This window comes from Anarhichas minor, unplaced genomic scaffold (assembly GCF_050575085.1).
Source record: "Anarhichas minor isolate MPS153535 unplaced genomic scaffold, ASM5057508v1 ptg000060l, whole genome shotgun sequence".
Taxonomy (NCBI): domain Eukaryota; kingdom Metazoa; phylum Chordata; class Actinopteri; order Perciformes; family Anarhichadidae; genus Anarhichas; species Anarhichas minor.
In genome coordinates, this window is record NW_027466506.1 from 168,689 (window position 1) to 191,736 (window position 23,048).

Here is a 23,048-nt window from a genome sequence, read left to right on the forward strand (position 1 = left end):
TGCAACTGGACGTGTGCATGCGAGTTTCTTCGTATGCGTACATTCCGGGTGAAGCCGTGGCCATCGGGCTAAACTTAGTTAATTGTGTGTTGTCATGGATGCTGGTCAGTCAGGATCCATTTGAAAAAGAAATTAAGGACAGATGAACATGGTGTTGAAACAATCTTAGCACTGCTATTTCCCTTTATTATATCCGTCCTTTATTGCATTTTACAACAGCAACATGACACAACCACATGGACACATAATGCACACTCGCACCTGCCGGAAGAACGCTCTGATTCATTTGGGCCAAGATTCAGTGGCTGCATTAGACCTTGGACTAGCAACATGTAAACAGAGAGCACAAAGAGGGTTTTATCTCAGTAGGAAGGGGGCTGTGGAAGCAACCTGTTTCTACTGGCATCAATTCATCATAATGACATGAATCTTAAATGCTTTTAGAAAATGTTATTGGTGGCAATGTCAGCATCTGTTGTTTGATCATTTTCAAAGACCAACATTTTATTTAAGGAGAACTTCAACGATTGTATTACTACTTAGCCTGTGAAACTCTATAATGTCCTCTGTGGCTCTGGAGGGAGACTATAAAACAATCCTGATGACATCACTATGATGTCAGGATATATTGATCTCTGATGCTTTCTTTTTCTAATCTGTGTCTGACATGTCCAATAAGTTTATGGAAGAGATGTAACAAAACATTTGCCCTTGCTGTGTGTGACTGAGGCCACGCAGCATGGACAGCTCTGAACATCCGCTGTGAGGTCTTTTCCAGACAAAAGTCCTTTGGCGCACAAGAAGTGATGCATTTAGTTCATGTCAACATTGTTTGGAAAATGAATTCAAAATCTAAATAAATACATTTCTACCGATCAAAATGTCAACACAAATCATTGACCACTTTTATGAATTTGTTTTCTCCATGTTTGAGTTAAATTTGAAAAGGGAGAGATTTAAGTAGCCAGGTGTACTCTCTCTAATATGGCATGAAGTGCCCCAAAAATGACAATGAAGAAACCAAGATTATCAAAGTTTTAAAGTATTAGCTTTGATTGACAACTACAATTCTGAAGCAAAAGGCAAAGAATCTAAATGAGTATCTCGATGTCTTTGTGTGTCGAGTGGTGGTTGCTCCTCGCCTGTTTTCTCAATGCTCTTTCTTCCACAGGAAGGACACAATGGGAACTGCTGCGTTTTTTCAATTCTTGGATTGGTTGCACAACATGTTGTTGTGGCAGCTTCAGAGAGTTTTCTGTTCAACCCAAAGGCCCAGATGCATTCTGGTGACTGTCTGCCAAGTCGTACAATCGCCGTCTTACTCTCACTCACTTCTTTTTAAACCAACTCTCCAATCAGAGAGAGAGGATCTAAGGCGAGCCCCCTCCACTTTCTGTCTTACTCTGTCCTTCTGACACCCTCTTTGTATTTGTTCTTGCTCATGTGTTTTCTCTTTGCTCTCTCTCTCTCTCTGTCTCTCTGTCTCTCTCTGTCTCTCTCTCTTCCACTGTCCTTGCTTTAGAGTAATGTGCAGTATTTGGTATGACCGTTCTTTCATGCAGTATTTAATGTAAATGTGGACTCCTGTTTTTTTCACACACTATTTGGTCTTTTATATTACTTCCTTAAATAGCATGAAGAGTAAAGCACATGTAAGTGACATAGATACAAAGAAATGAAGGGCAGACAATCAGAGTTTCATATATGCAAGATGTTCCATCTGGAGCTCACTCATCAGGCCACTGTGTGTATGTGGGCCCAGGATGTGACGAGGCTCTCCTCGTCACTAAGTGCTCATGTGTTCATGTGCTCATGGTAACATCAGCAGCTGGATAAGAGCTGAGGGCTTTCACTACCAAGCGTCAAAGTGAAGTGAATGTTATTGACTGAATATTATCTGTGATAAAATAGTCACATGAGAAATAATAATGCATTGAGTGGTGAAATAAATATATTGACTTTCCTCTCCTTACTTATTTGCAGGATCAGTTTTGCATTTGGCTGTAATACCTTTTTGACATTCTTCATAGCCGTTTGTTCAGTACAAGAGTCAAATGATGCACCACACTTTTATGGGAACGTGACAACAGCTAGTTTTGAAAGAAAGACTAGCTCTGGTGCTTTGCTGTGTTTGTGTTAGAATGTCTCAGATATTAGCTTGAATCTAAACGAGGCCTCCATAATTCCTCCAATCACTCCGATCCATTCAGTAGAAGTCGAGAGAATAAACCACTCTTTTGGTTTTTCAAAACTGGTCCCTCAAGCTGCTTGTTTGTGTGAGCCGAGGCACAGAGGCTGTTCTTCAGATGAATGAAATGGAAGCAGGAAGTGAGCCATCCATGCATGAGGACAGGACCCATAGACAGACTACACCGGGCTATCTTTAGGAGGACACGCAGTGTTGTGTCTACATGTCAATGCCATTCTATCTGCTCAAAAACATCTGTTTGGTTGAAATCCTCGAGCACACAGGAAATAAAATAGTTTCTTTAAATAATTGGTGAACATTGAAGGAAATAAAGTGAAAACTCCAATGACAAAAACAGAAGTGTGGATTCCCCTCTTTAGTGTTGAAGTTGACGAGGTGTTTAGTTGAAGGCTAGAAAAGGACAGATGCTTTTATCAAGCATGAAGAGGTCCAATTAAAAGTGTGTCTGTGTCCGATTGCCTGTTTCTGGGCTGACCTTAAGCAGACCGGCTCCGCTGTGTTTTCTACCGTCGGTTTAATGTGGTGAATTCAGGACGAAGAGGGTCGGTCCTCACTGAGGTGAACCTATGACCACAGTGACAGTACACTAAAGCTGTAAGATGCACTACTTTACTTTGTGCAGTTGGTATTAGAATGACATGAACACAGAGCCATTTACTTAACGCCCAGAAGAAGAATGTTGCCACTGTTTCCTGTTGTTACTCACTGTAGCAGACCTGTGGGGGTCTGGTAGGACGAGTATTAGGAAATGAATAAGAGAAAAAGGTGCTTTTTATGCAATTAAGACTTCAGATTATTAGTCTCTTCATTCAGGCCCTCGATTATTTTTTATTGTCAATTATTCTGCTTCATAAAGTAACTGCTGGAGCTGTTCCCTCCAGTGTCTGGTTCCTACTGGTCTCATGTGAATATTTGCTGCTTCTCACACTTCTCTTTCATAGGAAGTTTCTTTGGGATTTGGACCAAACCAGACATTTGAAGACTTCAACGGGTTCTTGTGATGGACATTTTTCATTATCTTTAGAAAATAATTGTCAGAGTAGTCATTAGTTGCAGCTCTATAATACAAAATTGTGACACAAGGGACGTTTAAGAAAAAGCTTTTTTGTCTTGAATTTGTGTCTAAATGATTGTTTCCATTAGTCTTTTGAAAAAGGGACGAGTTTGAGAGTTAAATCTTTAATCTTCTCCTTGTATGTTGTGCACCATTTCCTAACAGTTTTATTCTCTCTCTCTGAGAGTCATTCTGACGTTTTGAAGTCCAGCCACAGGTAGTTTCAGTAAAACTGAACATCAAATGGTAAGAGGACGGGTGTTTCCAGTTGGACACGTTTTCTTTTTCATAAAAAATAAGTGGAAATGGTGAAGTTAAAGAGAGTCTCCTCCAGGAACAGGAAAGTTATCAGTCTCATCATCGGTGTCTGAACAAACACAACACATGCTACTTGCTGGCAGCTCTGCCAGTGTGCAGTCGAATGAGGAAGTGAGAATGTGCCATCTGTAGGAGTCAGCAGGTAGCAGTAATGTGGGTGTGGCAAAGTTTCCAGTGAGATCAGCAATGGAGGTGGAATTCAACAACTCCTACTGACTGACGGAGACCGATCGCTGTGAATGGCAGAAGCTGGATGCCGTCGTGCTGTGGCGGAAAGTAAAATCTGTGTCTGCAGATGTGCTCAGCCAACAAAAAAAAAAACTGCTGACTTCATCACTTTCTGGAGGAAAGTCAGCAAAATGCACAGAGACAGCCGGCACACACTCGGTCCTTATTCAGCATTGCTGTGGTTTGGCCTCCCTCCTGTCTGCAGCATGATAGCACTGTTTGTGCTAGTCGGAGCTCGTAAACGCTGATGTTGACACTGTTGCTGTGTGGACAGCCTTTGGTTGATGAAACTGAAAATATGGGTTCCATCTTTAGTCACCTTATATTTTCAGAGTAATGAAGACACAATGATCTTGAGAATGGCGCTGTTCATTCAGCCCGTCGTTTGAAGTGCCAGCTCCGTCCAGCTCAAAGATATTTCGCTTCCTGAGACTTTACAGATTCCCTTTTGGTTTTTCATTCAGGTTCTGGGGTCCTTTGCCAGCTAAGTCAATTTGCACATTTGTTTGTGAAGTTGACGGTTCGCGCCACAGTATGACGACTTCATTTGCCTCACCAGTAAACGCACCAACGCCAGCTTTGTCACGTACAGTTTCTTCTGGTTCTAGTTATGATTGGAACAGAAATATTGAAAGAAATCCCTACACAACAACACACTCAACTGTCTTTGACTTTGATCTATAGCCATGGTGAACAACAGTGACAGCTTGGGTTTCACACAGCAGGAAGCTTGGAGGTCCTGACTAACAAGACGATAAGGAATGTGATGTTAACCTTGACCGTGGTGTTGAATTAGGCATTAGACAGAGCGGCTACGTGCCTGTCTTCAGACACAAGTCAGAGTGATCTGTGGACTCTTCCCAGAGGCTGTTATCTGAGTCATCCTGTAGTTTGTTCACATATCAAACAGGAGCACAAAAGAGCTGTTGTAAATGCATCCGTGCTGCAGAAATACATGAGAGGCACACAGTGGCCTACGTCTGTCCTCTTGTATTCAGATGAAAATCAGAAGTTTGAATTCGATTTGGCTTCAATGGATCCTAGTACTGTCCCTGTGAAAAAGCTCACCTGTTCCCTCTTCTCCCCCAGACCGAGTCCTGGAGAAGGCCATGCACAAGTGCGTCCTGAAGACTCTCAAACCGGTGGTGAGCGCCGCCCTGCAGGAGTTCCAGGTGCGCAGCGGGGAGTGGAGGGAGCTGAGGGAGAACCTATCGCTGGCCAAGGCCCGGCAGCCGCAGGAGATGGGCGTGGCCAACACGCCGCCGCCGGACCCTGTGGCCATAGAGAAGATCAGGCACAAGTTACACACCATGAGTAAACTGTACTCTCCTGAGAAGAAGGTCTCCATGCTGCTGAGGGTCTGCAAGCTCATCTACACCATCATGGAGGACAACTCGGGTAGACATTTAATCGTCTCACCTATTTTCTGCAGTATGATAACGAGTTAATAAAATACAAGATGTGTAAAAAGTATCAAATGATCCGTGTGCCTCTCAGGTCGTCTGTACGGTGCTGATGACTTCCTGCCGATGCTGACCTATGTGTTGGCCCAGTGCGACATGCCCCAGCTGGACAACGAGATACTTTACATGATGGAGCTGCTGGACCCCTCCCTGCTCCACGGAGAAGGTGAGTTTGTTGAAACCAATGTTTCCTTTCCCCCTTCTATGAACACACAGTGTTAACCCTGTGCCTCTGTGTGTGTGTCCAGGTGGCTACTACCTGACCAGCGCGTACGGAGCCATGTCCCTGATTCGAAACTTCCAGGAGGAGCAGGCGGCCAGAGTGCTGAGCTCGGAAACCAGGGACACGCTCCACCAATGGCACCGCCGACGCACCACCCAGCGCTCTGCACCGTCTATCGACGACTTCCAGGTAGAAGCCCCGTAGTCCTACTAGAGACTTAGCCCTGAGTTGTCTTCTTTCACACCAGTACTGTTGACATAGGGACCTTGATACCGCGGCTCACGACTAATTTTAAGGCTAAAGATGCTCCTGTATCTGGGATATTTGGGCCTAACGTTTGTACAGTGGGAGGAAGTGAAGACGCGTCGGCTATCTGTATGTCTATGATGTAACATGATTCAAACAAATTATGCTTTTTTAAATTATTATGTTTTTCTTTTATTTATCTGAATTCTTGAGCACATTTAGATAAAAATAGCTTTGTAAATTACCAATAAAAATTTTCTTTAATTTAATCCAACCATTTAGCAGAACCTAGTGGACAGTGGTCCCCAACCACCAGGCCGCGGACCGGTACCGGGCCGTGGTTCATTTGGTGCCGGGCCGCACAGAAAGAATAAATAACTTATATTATTTCCGTTTTATTGATTATCAGAGTCTGAAAGATGTTTTATTTTGAAAAATGACCGGATTCTCTCCCAATTTCGTCTCACGCTTGTCTCGGTCACGTGAGACGTTACCTCAAAAATTAAGCCCGCAAACTAGCGACAATGAGTAAAACACTTTTGGAGAGCTTCTTTGCAAAGAGGAAAGGCCACTAAGGAGACAGAAGAAGAGCTACAAGAAAGCTTCATTTAACAGACAATATCAGGAGTCTGATTAAATATCAGGAGTAATTCTGACGCACCAAGCCCGCTCTGCAGAACATGTGGTGACAGAGGAAGATCAGCTGCTGGAGATGGTAAATGACGGTGGCCTTAAAAGTATGTTTGAGACAACAACTCTGCTGGTGTTTGGATTAAAATCAAGGCTGAATATCCTGAGATCACCACTAAAGCACTGAAAACCCTGCTTCCATTTCACACATCCTCTTTGTGAAGCGGGATGTTCTGCAGTGACGGCAATCAAAACTAAATTACGGAGTAGACTGGACATAAGGAACAGACTTCGGGTGTCATTGTCTCCCATTACCTCCAGATGGGACCGTCTCGTTGCAGAGAAACAAGCTCAGGGCTCCACTGATTCAGCGTTATTGTGAGTTGTATTTATTTATGCATTTTATATTTGTTTTCATGCCGATCGTATCATTTTATTTCGTCGTGTTTTTCCACCAAACCTTGAATGCCGAAGACCACAGCCAACTGTTACGTTCCCCGTTTTGGCATCTAAGGGATGCGGGGAGTAACGGTGTTTATTTCCCGGGGAAAGAGAGAGAGAGTACCGCGAGGTTTAAACAAAGTAATGTTTATTTGATAACTGACAGCATCCCACACGGCTGCACCCGGAGTGATCCACGGAAACACTCTCAGCGTTTCAGCTGCCGGTTCGGCCCAAGGGTGTCAGCTCCACACCGACTCGCACGCACAGCCTCACCACTGTGGTCTGCCCAAGAGAGTGTCCTTCAGGAGCTCCTCTCCTCTTATCCACCAGCTAATCGTGATTGAACACAGCCGCGTCCAATCAGTCGCTGCAGCTTGCATCCGGGACAGAGGGTGGCACTCGAGAAGACACTGAGGGAAAACGGAGGGAGAGCACAAACACAACACGGCACGTAACACCGGTCCGTGAAAATATTGTCTAACATGAAACCGGTCCGTGGTGCTAAGAAGGTTGGGGACCGCTGGTCTAGAAGACTCTGAAAATATCTGCACAGACTTGTAACAGTTATGGAAAGATAAAGTTCCATCTCCTCTTTTGTACAAATCATGAGCCTCCGGCTCAGTAACTGCTTCACTCAGAGCAGCTGTTAGTCATGACGTATTGTTGTTGATCAAATAACTCAGAAAAAAGGAACACTTAAACTTCCTCAGCGTAATGAGAACTACAAATATGAGAGAAACCATCTTTGGCCAAATGTATTTGACGTTCACTTCTCCCATCCGCCAACATGGAGGGGGCGGGACTTATGATTTATGACCTATACTGCAGCCAGCCACCAGGGGGCGATGGAGATGTTTTGGCTTCACTGTTGGGAGCTCCCATGTCGTCCATCTTTATCTACAGTCTATGGTTCTGCCACGTGTTGAGTGTGTCACAGAGCTACAATGTGTGCTTTTTCCTCACTGTCCCTCAGAACTACCTGCGGGTGGCGCTGCAGGAGCTGGACAGCGGCTGCACGGCCAAGACCCTGCAGGTCCGACCGTACGCCTCCGTGGAGGAGGTGTGTCGTCTGTGCGCCCAGAAGTTCAAAGTGGCGGACCCGGAGAACTATGGCCTGTTCCTGCTGATGGAGGGCAGCAGCCAGCAGCTGGCGCCGGACACCCATCCTCAGAAGATCAAGGCGGAGCTCCACAGCCGCTCGCAGGCCGCTCCCTTCCACTTCGTCTTCCGCCGCTCGTCAGCTCCCCTAGACCTCACGGCCAACCTCAACGACCTCACCGTGACCAACCTGAATGACCTCGACACGGACCCGTCGGCCCCCTCCCCCCAGCTCAGTCCCAGTCTGGGCCTCAGCCTGCCGCCCAGCCGCCTCAACGGCAACTCTATATCTATATGACTGTAACGGGGGGGCTGACTGTAGGTTCTGAACGGAGTCTTTGTCTCCCCGCTGTGACCATATCGCCCCAACATCTCCGACAAACATGTTTCCATGGGACCCAAACAGACCAGCATGTTGAAAGGGTTCAACATTGTGCCGTGCCAGTCTTTACAAAGCCTGACTTCTCCTTTTGGATGACATGTCCGTCTCGATCAACATCCTCTCGCTGGAAAGTTCTGTCAGACAGACACGGGTGAAAGAGGAAAAGAAGAAAGGAGGGAAGGAAATGAGAGAGATGGCGTTTCTTTTTTTGACTTTCTGGATCTATTTTGGCAAAAGAGCAACACTTTACTGAACACGTAGTCACGGTAGAGGTTCTGGAGATAAGGTGAGGGGTACTAATGAACATGTGTTCATAGTCCTGCCATAATGCTGGTGCTACTGGTACAGATTCAGGGTCAGCTGTTCTTGTTGTTACCTTCAGGGTACATAGAGGGAAATACATGTGAGTAATCTTTGATCAATCATTTAAAATATCTAACAAATCGCTTATTTAGGTGACAGGTGTACCTATGATTCACTTATAACGGTTGCTGGTAAACTGTGTTATTGTGTTGTTTGTGTTTTGAAACTCTTCATCCTTTAGATTGTTGAAGTGTTTTGAGGGATTCTGGTGACACCCTGTGGTGGCTGGTGCACATTGCAGGAGCTCCTTCTTAAAAAGAACATTTATGGCCTCAAGTGGGAAGCAATTCATCCGAAAGAAAACACATATACTGTATATATGTGTATGTATATATATACACACACACACATACATATATATGTGTATACATATATATGTGTATATGTGTATTTATATAGTTGTATCTATATCATCTCTCTATATGTAGCAAGAGTAAAAATCCTCTTCTGTATTGACTCCCATTAGAAAATGATCCAGTTGTATCACATCTATGCTGGGGCTACTGGTTCACTGATGAATGTTAAAGGTACCGTGTGTACGATCGGCCACATGCTCCATTGACATACTGGGTCCATGCAATCTAAATGTACAGTCTTCAGTTGTAAATACATTACTACTGTGGTAACACGGTGGATTCTCTGGATCAAAGAAAGATCCAGTGTGAGAGACAGAGAGACACACATTTCAAAACAACAATGGTGGCTCCTAAAGAAGTTAGCTTTGATGCTACGATAGCATCAGTAATTTCAGAACTGCAGATTGTTTCTTCATTGAAAGAAGAGCAAACATGTTTTCACTCATGTCCCGACTGGCTTCGGCGAGAGTTTGATTGGCAGATGTTTTTATCCATATTTCTTTGAAAGTGCTACAATGTGCTATGATGAGGGCTCCTCAGAGGGTTCTGGGATCAGACACACAGGGTTTGGGTTTGCTAACTGAAGGTCTGTATGCTCCACCTCCTGGTGAAGCATACGTTCTGCCAACGGCCAGTAGTCTGCTGGCCGTTGGCAGGACGATGTCAGGGCGCGAGTGGTTTTCTCCATTCTGCCACTTTGGATACAGTTCAACAAAGAGTGTGAGAAGGTATGCAGGCTGTACCTCCACCGGACAAGCCCAGGGTTACCTCTGCTCCTTCATGTCGTAGTCCAGGACAGCCTGGTTACAATGTGAAGCTAATGTCTTCTACACATTGGACCTTTTTAAATATGAATCATTGTTTACTTACAAGTAACTGGCTGTTGGTGGTGCCAACACACATATTGTGTGTTTTTAAGAATATTTATATCTAATATTTTCTATGTAGGGCCAGTGTTAGGAGGCAACAATAACAAACCGGTAGCCATTAAAAGAGTAACCTGCACTTCATTGTTTCACTCAAGAGACTTAACAAGAAACAGATCAACATGGACGCAGAACCAGAGACATTGTGTGTTTGATTCTACACGTCTTTATTAAAAGCCAGTGCCTACATTACCCACAATGCAAATGCTATGCTATGGTGCCAAGGACAAAAGAGAGACACCATTTAGCCTGTTTCTTTGAACAACAGTTTTCACTTCTCAAAACTATGCTGTGTCCTCTGGCTTCTCCATTCTGCTTCTGACGTGCAGCGTTTCCTGTGATCCCAACATTATCAGTGAAAAGATATAATATCTATAGCATGGCATTCTTAAGGATTAACGTGTTAACATATTGTTCTTGCATGTACTTTGTGTTTTTAAGTGTAATGTTAGCAACAGTTTTCACGATGTAACATTCATTATGTATTTGCTGATTATCCTGGTGATATGAAAGACACTGTATCATACCTGATGCATGGTGTTAAAGGTCCGATCGACCACGTCACTCTTCTGTCTCTGAGTCTCTGTACTGCTGACAGAAGTTCTGCTTCTTATCCTGGTGACAAAGTCATGAAATGGATCCGTGGACTTTAAAGCTGGTCTGAGGTCTCACACACACACAGCGCTGTATGGCTATGTAGATATTTGTAAGGTCTGTGAGGAAACACAATGTTACTACATCAGTATTTGGTACTGGTCAAAAAAACAAAAAAACTTGAAGTTTTCTTGTCAATTTAAAGGTTGCAGTTGTTGGGAAATGTAAATGCAGTTTCTTTACTGTTTGTGTTGAACCGTAACACTTCCTATCCACAGTGTCATGAGAGGTGAATGCTCTCCAGTAGCATGAATGTGGTGTATCTCAGCTCACCATATACATCTGAGCTTCAAGTCTGAATGGACTCGTTCTGCCGCGTTATCGCTGATCTGTCTTCGATCAAGCAAAGTGTGTATTTATGTCTGTGCGGGATTTTTCACAGTCTATTCTATAATATTCTTTATGGTGTCAATGTCATTTGCATCCAGAGACAAATTCCTGTTTACCATTTGTCATTGAATGATATCAGAAATATTCTTTTGCACTTAATAAATGTTGAAAACAAATGAAACTGCATGCCTGACGTGTTTGTATTTGATCTAAGCTGTTCCAGTCCTTCACCACTAGATGGTGATCACACCTCACATTCCACACTGAAGTGTTTCATCTCAGCTGTAAATCAGATGCTGAGTCCTACCTCACCAAACAGGTATCAAACCTTTGTGATTTTACACTATTTAACATACAAGAACGTGTATTTCAGCTACAATACTAAATGCATTGGGAGCATCTACATTATACAAAATTAAACTGTAAAAATAAAATTGAGTACCTCTTATTTTGTTTTTAAAGTGTGTGGAAACCCAAAATATGGACGTTGCAATATTGTCCAAAATATTTTTCATCTGTAATAATGCTGCAGACTCATCCTAAAAAACAAACGCGTCTAGATGTTTTCAACATGTCTATGATTTTATATTGGCATACTTTACCATTACTTATTATGACAAGCTATACTATGCTATATGCTATACTATTTAATTTCATTCATTTCTTAGTTTATTTTCAACGTATCCAACGGTCTCACTGAACGTCCTGTTGTTACTATAACCTTGTTTTTGCTGCTTTGACTGTCAAAGCACTTTGTGAACTCCGTTTTTAAAGGTGCTATATAAATAAACCGTTATAATAACCGAGTGAAAGAATTGACATCTAAAGGAAGAAGATTATGGATTTTTTAATAAGGATAAAATTGTCCTGACAGTTCTGATGGAGCTGGACTTCTCATGGGGAGGAGTGCTATGTTCACTTCATTACAGTCATGTTATACGTGTCCAGTACTTCAGGTGACTATGTTTTATGATTTAGTGAATTAAATTAAGTTTGTTCTCTTAAAATCAAAGCAAACTCTGACTTTTTCATGGTTTAAAAAAAACAACGATACAATGAATTTTCTTCGACATGCTACACTATGACTACTTATGAGCGTGTTCCAACATACTGTGATGACCCTCCACCTTCCATACAGGTGTCCCGGTTGTTGTGCATGTACTTTTCTGTTGCAGTTTGTGGTGGCTGGGCGTGGTTGGGCGCAGCTGCAGAGGGGACAGAGTGGGGAGGAGTGGTTCAGGGAACGGTGCTGGGAAGAGCTTTGATTAGCCGCAGCTGAAACTGGGCCTTGATTGTCTCTCTCCCTATATGAACAGTAGTAGGGACGGAGACGCGAGAGAGAGAAAGGAGTAAGCAGGAGTCAGGAGCTGACGGAGCGACGGCAGGACGAGAGACGAGCCTTACGGACGCATACAGGGCGGTGCGCTCGGGGGCACGGCAGGAGAGCGCACGGCCGAGAGCTTCGTAAACTGCATTACTATTAAATAAAGAACATTGCTAACGCCATTTGAGTGTGTGCGGACTCTTTGTGCTGACAGGATCCACGGCGGTGACAGCGACGTGTCACACAGTTGTTCCAGCTCGTTTGTCTCCGTTTTGTTGCAGTCTCTGGACTTTTTGTTCAACATACTCAGTGGTGGGCCGTGCATTTTATACCTGGGCCTTCAGTGCTGTCCTACTCCAGTTGAACCTCCTCGCCACAGCTACAGTTATTATTTGTTTGGTGTAAAAATGAAGCTCAACACCTATAGATACACTGACTGCAGAGTACAGATACATGAATACGAGCTGCGTAATGAACGGACAATGCATTGAAAAACCTGCGGAGCTATCACACGTATTCATCCACCACACTGAAGAGCACGGGCCATTCAAATATTCACATCAGAGGGAACAATATTAAATAGACAAATGAACACAGTAGTAACGCTACGATCACTCCCTCCAGGAAATACACGACACCTTAATTCTTGTTACTGATGGATGTATTCATCTGTCAACACCGAGAGGGAAAATGAGTCCACTTGAAAACACATGAATCCTCAAAGATGATCACTTAAACACTTTAACACTTTAACTTGAATACTTTAACTTGAACACTTTAACTTGAACACTTTAACTTGAACACTTTAACTTAAACACTTTAACTTAAACACTTTAGCTTTAACACTTTAGCTTTAACACTTTAGCTTTAACACTTTAGCTTTAACACTTTAGCTTGAACACTTTAACTTAAACACTTTAACTTTAACACTTTAACTTTAACACTTTAACTTAACTTTAACACTTTAACACTGAGTATATAGACTTCTGCCGCTTCACGTGTCTTCTTGTTGCTGTGCACCGACTAAATATGTCCCCAGCGCAACATTGAACGTAACAATAGTTCTTATCACATATAAAACCAAACAAAAATCCATCTTCATAAAAACAAGTTGTACAAATAATAATGTATAAACAAGCATCTTAAAGCTATTGCAGATTTAAAAACAAACTCATTTAACTTACCAGAGCTGCTGTTCACTATTTAAAGACAAAGTCCTCCTTTCTTTGTTAACAAAGAGTTTAATCTCACGGTTGTTCAGTACATCCGTGTGTTTTAGTTCCAGTAAGAAGTCCTTCTGGATTCATGGACGCCAGTGAAGACAGTGGAGCCTCCCCAGTTGTATTTCTTGAATACATTTTAATGCGTTTGAGGCTGAAAATGTCCGCTCGACAGAGGCAGCAGATATTGGGATTGTCACCGCCCAACATGTCACGCTAGCCCACTGACCAATCACGTACTTGTAGGCCAGCTAGCAGGCTCTGACACGTCAAAAAATACGCCCAACATGTCAAACTAAAGATCTGATTGGTTGAACACTATGACAATCAACAATATCGTCCCCATTCACTTAAACTGCACATGGATGCACTTGTGAGTCTGCAGGCCTCTGTCTCTGTTCTTACCTAGAGACACAGAGGTGAGATCTGATTGGATAAAAGCTCTACTTAAAACAAGCTGCACTGGAAGCAGAGCAACTGAGGAAGACAGTAGCTGTGCAATGAGAAAATAAGATAATGGGAAAATATTATTATAAATTATAATACATGTCGTGTATTTAAGAAAAATTATTAAATTATAAAATATATATAGCTTTGTGATTGTGTTTAGGCCAGCAGAGAAGGCCTTGCAGGCCCTGACGGCCCACCACTGGACATACTATACTATGACTTTTGTTCCGACTTTTGCTCGACAAACTATACTATGACTTTTTTGACATTGTGTACAATTACTTTGTTTTTTTCAACTCACTATATATACTATGACTTATTAATTTAATTAATTTTTCGACATTCCATATGACTTTGTTTGATTTACTATACAATGACCGTTTTCAGGCTTTGTATTTTAACGAACCGTTCCTACTGAATTCATGTGATCGACCTCAAATTGGCTCAGCACGATCTAAAGAACTTTATGATGAAACATCATCAAAATCATGGGATTTCATGGAAAGACCTTGACGTGGTGCCCATTTCGTGCAGTTTTCCATAAAACCGGAAGTGGTTATAACTCCAAGGTACATTGTCCAATCTGCCCAAAACTTCTTATGCATGATATTGGTCCAGGCCTGAGCACATTTCCATCCTTAAATTTTCACATGTTAGAAAAATGTTACTCGACACCGGGTGTAAAATCATTAAACAGGACATTTATTCTTGCAAGAATAAACAGCATTGAAACACAAACAGGTTATGCGTCAAGTTCCTGCTCAGAGGTCTGTCTCTGGGTCTCTGATATATATACTGCAGATAACACATACAAAGGCGTTGGAACAGAATGATTTACATAAAGTCTGTGACCTCGTTCGAACCCGTCCTTTTGACGCCTGTTCTGTCAAAGTTATCTTATCCTAATATGAGAGGACGTCATAGTCTAAAATCAGAAGAATACGTAAATACTGACGTGCACAACATATTTACTATCTCCCCTTGATGCCAGGTCACAAGTAGATGCTAAGATGCTATGGATTTAATTAGTTTTCTTTGCTTTCTCTCTTCTTTTACTAACACACACACATATAGCGTTGAGCGGGTGGAGCTAACTGCTTCAGACAGGTGTAGATAACGCAATCTCTATATTGTCTATCGCCATTTTAGAGTCTTGCGCCATTTTGTAGTCTCGCGAGTTGGTCACGTGCAAACTCCATTTTGATAGTTCTATCTATCTTCAACGTGTAGTCCCACGTGACGTAGCCACGTTTTAGATTACATCATACATTGTCTGAGCTGTTCTCTTGCCCCTCCCCCCCCCCCCCTACACACACACACACACACACTCTCCCTCTTACCACAGTTTGTTGATTTTAGATAGCGTGCTCATAAATATATAGTAGTTGTTGTTAGTTTAGATATTAGTTGACTAGATCATTATTATTGGAACTTAATAAACTCTGTTATACTTTAGAGAGCTGTGATTACTTTGTGCATGTGTGTTGTGATTATAGCTTGATATCAAACCTTCACTGTTCACACTGAATGTGTAATAGTACTTTGACTATTGACATTGTGAGTGAATACTAATTACTTAGTTACTATTATTATTACTTAGAGAGTTTGGTTATTGGTCCCTGTTCGCAGGGTGGTGCCCCGTTATCATTAATAATCCTACTGACATTAATAATTCTATTGATGTCAATAATATATGCTGATAACTCAAACACGCTCCTTTTCGTTCCCAACAGTGTTCTCTCTTTTATCATTCAAATATCATCTGATGTAATGTGTCACCATATATTGTTCCCTATGTTGTCTTGTTATTGACTGTCACAACAGGTCAACAAACAGCTGTGACAACAACGTTTTATTATGTTACAGCAGCTTCATCGCTGCTTCTTTATTTTGTCGTTCCCGGGAAAAGCTCAAACCAACAGGATGTATATTACAATTAAACAAGCTGAAATGTGCCATTCTGCATCATGAGTACTTTTGATACTTTAAATATAGGTTGTTGTAATACTTCTGTACTTTTACTTAAAATACACAATCACTTTGAATACAGGATGTTTACCTACTCGTATTACTGCATTTGCTTAAGAAAATGATCATAGTACTTCTTCAACCCTCCCTTAAAAGTATACATTCATCTGACTAGTTCCATATTTATTGTTGAACGATACACGATGTGCATGTGTGAGTTAGTAGGTCCAACAAAAACTTACTACAAGACAAGGCTTGTGTTACCTTTAGCAAAGACTTTATTAATGCTCAGGTAGCAAAATGATCTCTAAAATGACATTTGAAACATCTAAACACAAAGTAAACCATTCTGTTGAAAAGTTTCTTGTGTATGAAGAGGTAAAGCTTGGATACGTAGAGAAACGTATCGTCTGCAAACCCTCTCACTCTCCATCTCTTATATCCTACGCTAGGGTTAGGGTTAGGGTTGGGGTTAGTGTTAGGGTTAACCCTAACCCTAACAGCATGCAGTCATCTATGATATCCAGTTCCAACTAAATCCAGTGCCATCTAAAACTCATTGGACTCTCATCCCAAAGTACATAAAGATTTACCATAAATAATTTATTATATTGAAATATCTCCATGCGAGTAAACAAAGAACAATAGCTTAAGAGGTCTCAAACACATCAAAGGGGGGTACAAGGGAGACCTAGGATCTATGAAAATATATTCAACAGATATACAGATCGAGACCAAAAATATATAAATACATTTACACCTATCTATATACATATGTACATCAGTAATATCACCCATGTGAATATCACAAATTATTTAGAAATCTCGTCTACAAGACGCCTCTTTTCAAAATGTGAGTGCCTTTTGTGGTAGTTTGGTTAGTTTCAAAGACATGATGCCCAGCACAGAATGTAATGAACCAAATCATCTGTAGCATAAATTATTATATGGTAAAGTGCATGATACAGATATTTTCTGACGTATATATATATGAACGACAAACTGAAAAAACGCCGTGGGTTATAAAGATACTGGTAATACTGCAAAACATGAAAGGATGATTGATGCCTTGTAACCAGTGTTTTTTCTTCAACAGCCAGCATGATATATAGTAAATGTCTGTACCTTACCAACCAACACGGAGCAGTAGCGAGGTTGTGGCTAGTGATAGATACTGGTTTGAGTCAGGAATGTTACAATACATGTGCTTGAATATCCGCCTCTGAATTTAATCAAAATCACCAAATGTTGATGTTTTGAAACTTAACTTTGATCCATGTTGATTTTCAAAGTCAGAAGCATTTTGGGATTTGAGAGAGATGCATTTTATTTCTTTTGTCCCTTGACTTCCCTTCAATTTCCTAGAAAGAAAATATGCAAGTGTAAATTCTTAAGAACGTCTCGGGAAACTATGTAATTTAAACAATTCTAATTAAAACAAAGACGGTGCTGAGTTGGTACACATCCAATTAATAATTGCTACTCTAGCTTAAAAAGGGGAACGTTTTCATACATAGACCCAGAGGAATATTCTGAGTATATGGGTACATTTTCAACAGTACAAAAAAAAACATGATATGGGTCCACAAAATCAGTCAGTTAAAGTTCAAGTTAGATTTGACTTTTAAGTTGTGTGAGATAGTAAGGCTAAGAGCATGACATATTAAGAACGTAAGTCAAAATTGGGTTAGTAAATTCAAAGTCACAACTATGATATTGTCAATAAAATAATAATAATTTTGACTTAGTATTTTAATTAGACTTACAAAGTAAAGATGTTGACTAATGATTACTTTTATTTGTGTGGAGATGGGCTTCCATATAACTCAGCACCTGCTTAAGAAAACGTTCCCCATAACTAGCACCTCATTACGTAGTTCTTTAAGATACAATGATTAGGAAATGATGGGACCTATAGTAACATCTCTACCCTTAAATGACATGCTTATGATAAAGGAAATGATTGCCTCAGATTGTAAACATCAGTGGCTCCCTTCAGGCAGACATTATAGCCAGAATGTGATAATGATGTAGAAGCATTCATTAGAGCTGACTCTGTATGTTAACAGTCCTGCTTTGATTGTTTCTATAGTTATTGATAAATCATTTCATAAAGAATGCTGTTACAGTGTGACGGACATCATTAACAACTCGAGTACGTTATGTTAAACTCTGTTATGTATCTTTGATCATTAAAGCGGCATATTTACATATTTGTATATGCTCATAGTTATTGCATTAAACAAGATTCAAAACACATTTAAACCCTGTTTTCCGGTCATAGCACAAAGTACTCTGCCTGGTTCTCTGAAATAAATAAATATGTATAGTATATATATATATATATATATCAACAAAAAAACAACATTAATTATTTTTACATTCGAAAGACAGTTTTTCAAAGATTCTATATTTTGTATTACTGATCAATAAATAAAAAATATCCCTGAAACAAATCAGACTCAGTCGTGTTTTAGTATTTGTCTTCTATCCAAAGAAAAGAAAGAAAGAGCAGAGCACTTGACATTTCAAATGAACTTATCTGGAGGAAAAAGCTGACGATTTGATGGATACTGTGAAAGAGGACAAAGTGTTCAGACGTCTTTGAGGAATAGCATGACTCGACCGACCGTAGTGGAATAAAAAATCCCGCGTCTGGGTTTTCACAAACCACATTGTACATGCTCTAAAAACTATAGGAATATTTATATCTCAATTCTTTTACCACAAACCTACCATATCTGGACAATTCTAGACATTAGGCATTACAAAATACAAAGAACTCCTGGATAAAAAATAAAGTTAAAACCCCCAACCTGAAGATTAGAGCTGGGATCAAAGTCCTGATGCTTTTATTCTGCATCTTTAGTCGTATGATCGCACCACCACTTTAATACCTCACTCCCTCTTTTGTCTAACTTGCTTGTCTGTCATTTCTATATAATGCCGCCACCGTTTTTGAGTCTATTTGGTCGGTGTTTTACAGAAGAGGAAAAAGCAGCAGTTCATTATTTTCTGTCCCTGGCAGCGCAGACTATGACACCTCTTCACAAACCAATCCCCCAAAACGCAACACTTGCTTCCCTAAAACCTCGACCCAATAATTTCATACAAACTTGCTTCATTTTACAAGGATGCTATCCTCATAATCAGCATGCATTAAGGTACAGTCTCTCTGTGAAGCTAGTTTAAGCTCTTCAGTGCAAGTTTGAATTCTGTTTTTCTGACATCCACACACACATATCTAACTAAATCAAGTCATTCGTGAAATCAATGAGACAAATACCTTCGGAGGAAATTGTGCTTGTTTGTACACGAGTGGTCGTCCGTAAAGATCTTAGGTGTGGATCTCAGCAAACCCCGGGTCCATAAATAAAACCTGCTGGGGGGGTTTTGGGATCTCCGGAGGAGAAATGTGCGTATGACATGAATAAATAATAAATATGACATCTGGGGGTATTTACAGAGGTGTGCTATTTACAGAAAAAATCCTCTCATCTCATAAAGCTAATTCATTTCCAGTACGAAACATAGAATCTACAGCTGTGATGCTATTGAAGTTAATACATAAAAAGGTGAGTGGGTAATGCCCTAGTTCTGTGTGTAGGTGGGGGGGGGTTCAGGATTTTTTTTATCCTCCCAAGATGTGTAGCTGTATCTCTTAAATGTTCGAAACAAACGCACTCAACAGACCTAATTTTGACCACAAACTGGAAATTGCAAAAACACTGTTTAAATACCGTCTGCACCACAGCGCTAACCTACGACCACCCCCCCCCCAACCCATCATTTACATCATTGCTTTTAGAATTAAACTTTTGTATATTACTCAACTCGTCGAATCTCAAAGACCCGACTCTCGTCCCAGGAAAGGTTAGCAGCTAGTAAACATTACTAATTTAAATACGGGGCGGTTTTCAAAATAGAGGTTCTCACGCAAGAAGCGAGCAGTAGTCGGACAAATAGTTTTTTTGTTGTTGTTGTCGTGGCTGTTGTCCGCCGTCCTGTCCTGTATGAGGGCTTGTGTATAGTCATTTACCATCTCTGCTCCGCCCACACTGCTCCATATTGCACAGAGCAGAAAGACATGCATCAGAAAAAAGAGCAGAGTGGGATGTCTTCTCGTACAAGAGGAGAACAGCAGGGAACAGAGTGAATCAGTGTCAATTGGTTTTTGATTAGATTAAGAAATATACTTTGTGGTTCTGATTCTATCGTCGGACACCGCCACGTCTGTGTTTAAAACTTCACTTGGAACTCCAATTCTAGTGTAGAGTGTGCAACATATGTATAACAGTGTGTGTGTGTGCTCGTGTGCCTCAGTCATCCCGGCAGGTTGGCAGGTTGACAAAGGTGAAGATGTTGTACTCGATGAGGCAGGAGAAACACAGGAAGACGGAGTAGAGGAAGAGACAGATGATACCCAGGCGCTTGTCCAACGTCCACTTGTTTAGGTGAACTCCCAGGACCTGAACGGACAGAGAGACAGAGAGAGAGACAGACAGGGGATGAGGCAGGTGGGTAAAGAAGCAGGCAGGTAAACAGATCAGTAGGCAGATCAAGACAAACGCATGGAGAGAGAAGTCAGACATCCGTCAGAGGAGCTTGTGATGAGAAATGGCCTCAGACATGTATGTCCTCAGACATGTATGTCCTCAGACGACATGTATGTCCTCAGACGACATGTATGTCCTCAGACGACATGTATGTCCTCAGACATGTATGTCCTCAGACGACATGTATGTCCTCAGACATGTATGTCCTCAGACGACATGTATGTCCTCAGACATGTATGTCCTCAGACGACATGTATGTCCTCAGACATGTATGTCCTCAGACATGTATAGCCTCAGACATGGCGTCATATACTCACGGTCAGGAACACGGACGCCAGCAGGAGCCACACAGAGAAGATCAGTCCTTTGCTGTTTAGTTTGATCTGCAAGAAGATAATGTGTGAGGCATCAGTACTATTACATCATTATGAAGAAAAAGAACATAAAATAACTTTTGGAACTCTCCTTTCATCACTTTTGCGATCCTAAAAGTATAGTTTGGATGTTTTGAACTGGGGTTCTCCTGAGATAACCTACAGTAGATGGTGGTCGGCACGCTGTGGAGAATTTCAGTATTAAATGCATTATTAGTAGGATTTAATAACACCCCTAGTGGTGAGTAGAAGTGTTACAATAATAAATATATTAGTCACAATATGTTTCCATATGGAATGTATTATAGGTTTACAATATTCTTACTTATAGAGGATATTATATGTTACAGTATATTAACTCATTGAATGTATTAAATCATAGAAGTATAGTCACTGTAGGTATTAAAACACTAAGAATAGTCTTGAGGGTCAGATAGGGATTCTGAGTGAGGTGTCAGACATGCAGCAGCAAATGGAGGCGACCTCATCGATGGAGGATGGGGCCAGTGGGACGGTCAAATGCCAAGCTGACCAGCAGGACAGAGAGGAGGAGTTCAAGATGTTTTGCGAGGAGCCAAGATGTTTTGCTAAGGGATCGATAATGGGAGGGGACAGAATTCAAATGAAGCCAATCACTAATCGCCACGGAGGGTCATTCACATGTTTTATGACAGTGTCGGACACTTTCCGACTCTCAGGGGATACAAAAGACAATGTTTTAGGGAGTTTACCTCAGATCACTGCAGCTCTCATTTTCAGCTAACTGGCCGCGCCGGACTGTGAGGAGATGCGTGTATGTGGTCTCTGCTCTCGAGAACATTACTATTGATAGTTAATTCAGTTTGTAAGTGAACTTTGTGTAGTACATTAAATATCGTTTTAATTTTGAACCGGGTCCAGCTCATTCTTCTGATGCGCGTGCGCAGTAAGAAGCTCGCAGCAGAAGAGTACCTGCGGCCTGCAGGCTCCTTCATCCTTTGTTCTAACCCTAACAACGCCCTCAGCGTGCTATATTTTCACTGCTTTACCTTACCGTCCTTTCATAAAGGGAACTGAAGCCGATAAATCCATCTGTGCTCTCTTTAAAGCCACGAGACTCCATTGATAAAAACATAATTTTCCCTCCCAGGACACAGAAGTTGCAGGTCTACCGCTGCCTCGATCGGTTAGTTAGTTTGTGTTATTGTGTGACTTTGGTATTTTGAAGGGTTCGGATTCACCAAAGTCACACAATGACACAAACAAACTAACAGATGGAGGCAGCGGTAGAGTCGTGTGACTTTGAAGAGATCGTAGTTTGACATAAATTACTTTACCGTAAGATAAAGCAGTGAAAATATTCTAAATATAGCGCACACTTGCATAGAGATTTACTACGTGAGCTTTTCTTTTAGGTGGATAAAATGTTTCTCTGCTTCCCCCGTCTAAAGCAGTATATTGCTTTATATTGTGGGTAATACACTGACTACAGATAAGTACCACATACAACCCCACTTCAAAAGATCTGAACTATCCCTCTAAAGCTGCTCTAAGGAATAGCTTTCCTCTCAGCTCCACAGCAGCATTTTAAAATGGCCACCTTTTGCGCCAAAATCCATCCGTTCCAACGGAGTCGGCGTAGAGGCGCAATGAATCTGTGCAAATGGTCCAAGTAGAGTTGAAGTTTTAATTATGGACAACTCTAAGGAATGCTGTGGACCTACAATCCTCAGTGAAGACAAGCAGTACATGAGTCTATTAAGCACATCGTCTGAGTATCTAATGCCACACACTTTAATGTTAATCACTTTTGCTATATCAATAAATAACTCTAGCTGAGAGTACCTTCTCCTCCTTTTAATACTTTATTTTCTTTTTGTCAATAATTTGGGATAATGCAGCTGCTTTCATTATCGAACCAGCAAGTCAGCAACTAATTCCTTATTCTCTCTCTCGCACACACACGCACACACGCACACACACACACACACACACACACACACACACACATTATCATGCTCACCTCCATTACAGCCTTTCTTCATGCTTGTTTCTCAGCCACTTAATTGCTTTGATGTTGTTCTACTGTGTATCCTGTAGCTCGTGTTATCATTCAGACATGTTATCTCATGGAGCCTTGTGTCAGTTTATCAAGTTGACTTTTTTTCAGGGATATTTGAGATGATTTTTTTTAAAGGCAGTTTATTATCTCAAGTACACAGATGATGCACAGCATCTTTTTCAGTTTTTATC

The 23,048-nt window shown here is 41.4% G+C and overlaps 2 protein-coding genes across 7 annotated transcripts in view; one reads left to right on the forward strand and one right to left on the reverse strand.

Annotated features, from left to right (window-relative positions):
- Positions 1-12,470, forward strand: part of rin2a (Ras and Rab interactor 2a) — a 59,355-nt gene extending 46,885 nt beyond the window's left edge. For 4 of the 6 annotated variants that reach the window (XM_076077516.1, XM_076077517.1, XM_076077518.1 and 1 more), the window contains 4 exons: positions 4,899-5,207; positions 5,307-5,438; positions 5,521-5,684; positions 7,789-11,105. In XM_076077516.1, the coding sequence (XP_075933631.1) occupies positions 4,899-5,207; positions 5,307-5,438; positions 5,521-5,684; positions 7,789-8,211 (1,028 nt within the window). In that variant the 3' untranslated portion in view covers positions 8,212-11,105. Of the gene's footprint in view, positions 1-4,898; positions 5,208-5,306; positions 5,439-5,520; positions 6,750-7,788; positions 11,106-11,138; positions 11,244-12,240 lie in introns of those variants that run through there. The other 2 variants (XR_012947582.1, XR_012947583.1) reach the window with 2 other exon arrangements.
- Positions 12,471-20,205: 7,735 nt separating this feature from the next.
- slc24a3 (solute carrier family 24 member 3) overlaps positions 20,206-23,048 on the reverse strand; it is a 172,619-nt gene continuing 169,776 nt past the window's right edge. Inside the window, exons 16-17 of the mRNA XM_076077520.1 lie at positions 20,760-20,825; positions 20,206-20,355 (exon numbers count right to left, since the gene is read on the reverse strand). Of these exons, the coding sequence (XP_075933635.1) occupies positions 20,206-20,355; positions 20,760-20,825 (216 nt within the window). The remainder of the gene's footprint in view (positions 20,356-20,759; positions 20,826-23,048) is intronic.